The sequence below is a fragment of the Embiotoca jacksoni genome, unplaced genomic scaffold (assembly GCF_022577435.1).
Source record: "Embiotoca jacksoni isolate LCO1_2020_lvr unplaced genomic scaffold, fEmbJac1.0.p SCAF_20, whole genome shotgun sequence".
In the NCBI taxonomy this organism is placed as follows: domain Eukaryota; kingdom Metazoa; phylum Chordata; class Actinopteri; family Embiotocidae; genus Embiotoca; species Embiotoca jacksoni.
This window is the reverse complement of record NW_027185341.1, coordinates 594,739-600,738: the sequence shown is the minus strand read 5'-3', so window position 1 is coordinate 600,738 and position 6,000 is coordinate 594,739. Positions and strand designations below refer to the sequence as shown.

The following is a 6,000-nucleotide window of genomic DNA, read 5'->3' as shown; positions in this document are numbered from 1 at the left end:
TGTGAACAGGTCACATCAAAGGGAGTATATAAGAAAGAGGTAACAAATGAAGCCGTAGTGCAGGAAATATTAACTGTAAAGTTTTTTCAATTTAAATCCAATCCAGCGCCAAGAATCTTGACTTTGTTTCGGACTCTGCGTGCAAATCTACAAGCTCCCCTTCATTTCTGTATCAAAGGGTAAACTAATGCAAAATGTATATGGCCCTTGGCACAAGAGATGGTGGTGCGGCTCGGTGCAGGAAGATCTTAGTGCTAAAAGCTTGAAACATCTGTGTAAACACATGGCCTTTTTCCAACCATGTAGACAATGTTCTCATAGCCTTGAGATAGATGTCCAAGGCAATATACCTTGCCCCGGGGCCATGCTGGAACATCTGAAAAAAACCTTGAAGTTCAAGCAATATCCCTTTTCAATATTCCAGCTTGACAGCAAAGCATAGAAGAATTCAACCTATGGCTTTTATTTGACTCTTTGTTATTCTATGCTTTGGATCGATTGTAGCAGAGTGGATATGTTTTGTAAAATTACAAAGATTTTAAAGATGCAGTGAAGCCTTATGGTTGTTTTTGAGTCCTTTTTGTTTGTTTTTCAAATTTAAGGGATATATTTATAACAGATTTTGGAAAGGCAGGGACAAACACAACAAAAAAAAGAGAGAACCCTCTGCCTTTGTTGTTCTTTAATTCTGTTAATAGCCCAAGGTAAAGATTTATCTGCTCTTGTCAATTTACCTCAGCCTCAATATAAAGCACCAAGGTCACTTTTTCCTTGCCTGGCCCACAGGATTAAATTGTCATGTCCCTCTAATAGGCAGCACAGGGAATCATTAGTCCAGCTCAGCTGCCTGACTGATAGGCATTTCAGCCCAATCATGGGAGTGTGCCGCCACAGGCCAGCCAGTATTGACACTGTGTCAGGACTGAGAGGGGACGCCTTAATCAGCCAGGACACTCTCAACATTGATTTGACAAGCTGCCGTAATGACCCCCTTGTTTTGGTAAAGGATCACTGTTTATCCAGGCTGGCATTGATGCACTTGGAGTGCTGCATTGTCATGGAAACTATTATCACCCATGCAGCTGGACAAGAGTTGTCTTTAGAGGGGACCATGGATTGATGTGTTGCTGAGTGTGTCCGTGTATGTAAAGTCACCGCTCTGAGAAGTTTTAAGATAGTTTTGAAAGCTGATTCATTCACGTGTTTTAAATATAAAATGTGTGCAGTGTAAGACATCATCAAAAGTTAAGTTTGGTCTTAATGCTGCACTCTTATAGTGATTTTTTTTCTTTCGCCCTTAGCAGCCTCAAAGCGCTTTACAATTTGTAACGCTGAACCGCCAACCTTATGATTGGAGGATAATCTACTCTACCATCTGAGACACAGCCACACAGGTCTGATGGTCAAATTTGTAAAGAAGCGGTTCCTGTTTTGAACAGTCACTGTCATCATATGATGTCACAACTGTGCAATAACAAAGTTCATTCTCTTAGTTTTATCTGTTTCATCCACAAGAATACATTTGTTTATAGTCAGCTGAAGTTTCTGTGCAACATTATTCTGTGATCTCTGAGTTTAAAAATAAATGTTTTTTATATTGTCAATCGTCTTTTACTTGGCCATCAGTACTCGTTTCTGTCGCTTGTACTATCCACTGCTGGCGCAGTTACTTAGCAGTTACAGTTTAACTGACATTGTTGCATCCATCCAGATAGCGGTTCCATCTTACACTCGGCGAAAAGTGGCGCCAAGCACAACTGGTGTCTGACATTTTCCCATTCAGTGCCCACATTGCTGAAACGGTTTATGCACATCTAAGAACTCATTTGTCATGTTTGTCAGGTGGTCACGCGTATTATTGACGCAAGGATGAATATTTTTTTAACATACCTGCAAGCGATGTACAAGTGTAATCCCACAGTGTTGTTTCTTTTTTGCCTCTGAATCGTGTTACCTTTGAGGCCATTTTGTTGCCGTCATCAGGCTTGAGTATGTTTGGTAGAAAAGATACGGCATCAAAATTTATTTCATTATTTCAAGCAGATATGCATAGCTTTATTGTCTATTGTAATGGTGCAATGATGCTTTTTTTTTTTTTGTACTTCATCTTAAATTTAAATAATTAATCATGATTATTATGATCATCATTTGAATATTTTGGTGCCTCATAATGAATATGTTTGTGGCAACAACAATTTCTGAGCTTTGCTGGAAAGTTGTATGCTAATATATTTAGATTTCAGGTCCCTCCTCAACCAGAGGTTATTTCTTTTTGTAAAATTGATAGAATATTTGAATCACTTTAAATTCTCAAACAAATCAGTGTCCTTATGCGCCTTTATGCAGTTTTGTTTGATAATTCAAATTCATGACTGAAAAAAAGTGTTGTCTTAATTTGAGAGAACACATTTATACATATATGCAGTGCATCACTGCAGAAAAAGGTTTACTGAAAATCCACTCAATGAATACGAGTATCTTTATGTTGATACTATTGCAGGGCTTTTGGTGAGCTGGTTCCACGTGTTTGTTTACTAGGAGGAGGTGACACTGCCGCTGGCAGGAGGATCAGGGAAATCAGAGGCCTCTCTGTGAGGTGTTAGACTGTAAATATTATTGGCATGCTGACAGTCTCCCACAGTGCTGTGGTGTGTAAAATCGTTAACAAGCAACATGATGGGCTCTCACCATCCCCAAGGTGAGAATGTGGAGAGTGTTTTTATCAGCCATTATCCAGAGGGTACAATGAGGTGTCCCGTGTCACATGATCAGTCAGGCAATCAGAGAGGACCCTCTGTCCTCATCAAAGGAAAAGGCTTCATATATATATATATATATATATATATATATATATATATAGTCCCTCTTTCAATGTGTAAGAAATCGTTGAGAGCTGCTGTATAGTAATATTTTTCTGAGCTAAGCCTAATGTTTGGACATTAGCAAATCAGCTACAGTTCCTGGAAATGTGAGAATAAGACGTGAAATCCTGTAGAACACAATACATCTGCTTTTAATTTGTGAAAATACAAAATGAAATCATGTACAATTTATGTACAAGCCTATTTGTACAAGACAATAAACTGTGTTTATTACTGTGTATTCTGACATAGTCAGAAATATCAGCTTAGCACTGCCATTGTGTTGACAAGTCAATGTGCTAAAAAAAAAAAAAAAAAAAAACAATTGCAGAAAATAATACAAACTAGACGGCAATGCAAAATGTCCCTCAACCCCACAGGAACTGTCAAACAAGAACACACTAGAAAGAAATATTTTACATTAAGCTTTACAGAATTACATACAAATGGATTGCTTTCAGGCTCTGCTCGCCATGATGGATCATTAAAAAAATAGTTTTAAGACTTTTCAAATAATTTACTACAGTTGTAGTTTTTCTCCAGGAAATAACAGCCTCGTAATGAGGAAGCTAAACTAGAAGCCTCTTTTCGCAGCAGTGGGTCTTTAAGAGTCCTCCGTTGGCTTCAGCACTGCCTGGCACATCACTGGCACCGAGGGATGGACAGCTTGGATGTTCTCTTTGCCAGTAAAAATGTCACAACCTCTCTCTTTTTACATCCAACATGAATCCTCGGCTGGACCGTGATGCATCATCTCTGGATTGAGAATTTTTCATGCACTGCTGTGTATTTTTTTTTTTATTTATTTATTTTTTTTGCATTCCCTTCCCCCTCATGGATCCTAAAGTAAAGTGACAACGGTGCCAATATAGCTATGTTCCATTATTTAAATAAGACATGATTAATAACCACCACGCTCTGCAGTCTGTGCTCCCAAACTCAAACAAACGATCGCTGCTTCATCAGATGTGGCTTGTTTTAAAGATATATCAGATATGTAATCCGTCATCGAGGTAATCCAAATATATGAATAGCCAAAATAACTTTTTTTATGATAGAGCTGTTTTTTTTTAAATTTATCTATAAGAGAGATGAACGTGTCAGATTATGGCAGTAAAATTGGTCATGGAGTACATATGAGTTTCTTTATGGCCTCCAAGACAGTGTCAGGCAGTGCTTGCAGCCAAAGGAGGACTTCAGGATGCCCACTTCATGCGATATGTGGCTTTAACATTAAACTAACCTACAGACTCATTATATGGCGCCATGCTATTTCATAGTATTTGGCTTTATAGTGTCTTAACTGAGTCAATAGCTCTGACAATGTTGTAGGAACTGTGTCAGACTTTTGGTTGGTAGTTATTTGTAACCGTCAAAACAGCTCTATCATATTTGGCTATTGTCTAAAACAAAGAGAGAAAAATATTCCCATGGTTTGTACTCCTGGAGAATCTTTGCAGATGCAGATACTTCCCTTGAAAACATCTCTGGGGTTTTGGACATCGCAACCAAAATAGCAACATGAACACATTTATAACAAACAACTCTAAAAGGCAAAGATAAGACAAATATAAATGGATAGAGATAAGGCTGGGGCCATGTGCCATTTACATAGGGACACTGGCCATCATAACTGTCACAAATGTTGTGAATTAGCTCCAAATGGCAAAGAAGTCACTGAATCAGTTGCTGAATCAGTCACTAACGATGCCATTGTGGTTGAGGGTTTGCAGCTGGATGTACAATACACATTTTAACATACTGTACAGAATAATTCTGCAACACAGGGTAAAGTAAATGTAGTAGTAGTAGTAGTAGTAGTAGTAGTAGTATTAGTAGTTGTTCATGGACAGCGAAAAGGCAACTTTTTCAATTGCAAAACTTGATCCAGTAATCATAATAATCTTAGTCATATATTACATTGCTCTTATCCTTTAAATGACCCTCATTCCCCAAAATGGAACAAAAAAAGTGATGGAGTCAGGTCACTGCTAAAGATTACTGTAGCTGTGCAAACTAATAGTTGAGTGGCTGCCACATTTTGATTATGATTGTCTTCATGTAGGTCTAAATCTGCTTGTACAGTAAGCTTGCCGCAGAGGTGAATGAAGAAAGCAGTTTGTCTTATCTAATGTCATTTTTATGATTTATGTTCGCAGACGAGGAAGGAGACGTCCTCGAGTCCCGGACTGACACCTACACGATAAAGTCTCCGAGGAGCCCGGGGTGTTCAGATGTCAGCGCGGGTCCGGACCTCAGCACTCGTCCTCTGCTTCTCTGATGGGTGGAATCAAGCTGCTTGTGGATTTATACTGACTGACTTGGTTGACTGCGAGAGTATTCACAGGCTTGATCTGTATGGTCCTCAGGTGGGTTTTCTCTGGCTCATCTGTAAACCATGTCTTTTCTGAGAAAGAGCCAAAATCATACAGAGACAAAGAGGAGGGACATAAGACAGTTAATGCTACATGGAGGTCAATTACAGTTTCAGTGCCATCAAAGTGGTTTAATTGTGGCTTACTGTAAGTGCACACAGAACAGTGGGAGGATATTGTGTATGATCAAAGTAATTGCTTGAAATGATGGTGTAGAAAGAAATTCTTAAATAAGCTGGTGGCAGGTAAGTGTCACTCAAAGTCTCAGTTTTTACCTCTGTAACGTCACTCATCTCATGGCCTAAAGGTTTTCCTTCATATTTATCAAACTGCCAGTGAAGCATGCTGTTTTGTTGGATCAGCAGACATGCAGGTCACCTATTAAACAAAACCTGTTTCCATACTTAAATGTACCATTTTAGAAGTTAATACAGTACTTTCAACTTCACTATTCACATAATGTTTTATCTGTGTGAGGGGCTTTAGGCTTTCGCCTTGATGCAACTTTCTTTTCTTAAAGAAGGAAATGTAGAGTCTGGGATTGTATACGGCTGGTGATTCATCCACTTGGCAATGTCCAGGGTCATGCATTTTCATCAACATGAGTTAAGGCTGTGCTGCTACAGTGCATTACCACATATGCCAGTTGATACGTGTTGCCAATAGTACAACATCGAAACATCACATGAAACAGAATAAAGAGAAGTAGCATCAAACCGTTTGGTTGCATCCACACATTCTCCAGTCAAACTAATGTGAGATGT

The 6,000-nt window shown here is 38.8% G+C and overlaps 1 protein-coding gene across 15 annotated transcripts in view; it reads right to left on the bottom strand.

Annotated features, from left to right (window-relative positions):
• Positions 1 to 2,992: 2,992 nt before the first annotated feature.
• LOC138201885 (calcium-activated potassium channel subunit alpha-1a-like) overlaps positions 2,993 to 6,000 on the bottom strand; it is an 83,625-nt gene continuing 80,617 nt past the window's right edge. For 10 of the 15 annotated variants that reach the window (XM_069155413.1, XM_069155417.1, XM_069155415.1 and 7 more), the window contains one exon: positions 2,993 to 5,268. In XM_069155413.1, the coding sequence (XP_069011514.1) occupies positions 5,117 to 5,268 (152 nt within the window). In that variant the 3' untranslated portion in view covers positions 2,993 to 5,116. The remainder of the gene's footprint in view (positions 5,269 to 6,000) is intronic. The other 5 variants (XM_069155419.1, XM_069155423.1, XM_069155424.1 and 2 more) reach the window with 1 other exon arrangement.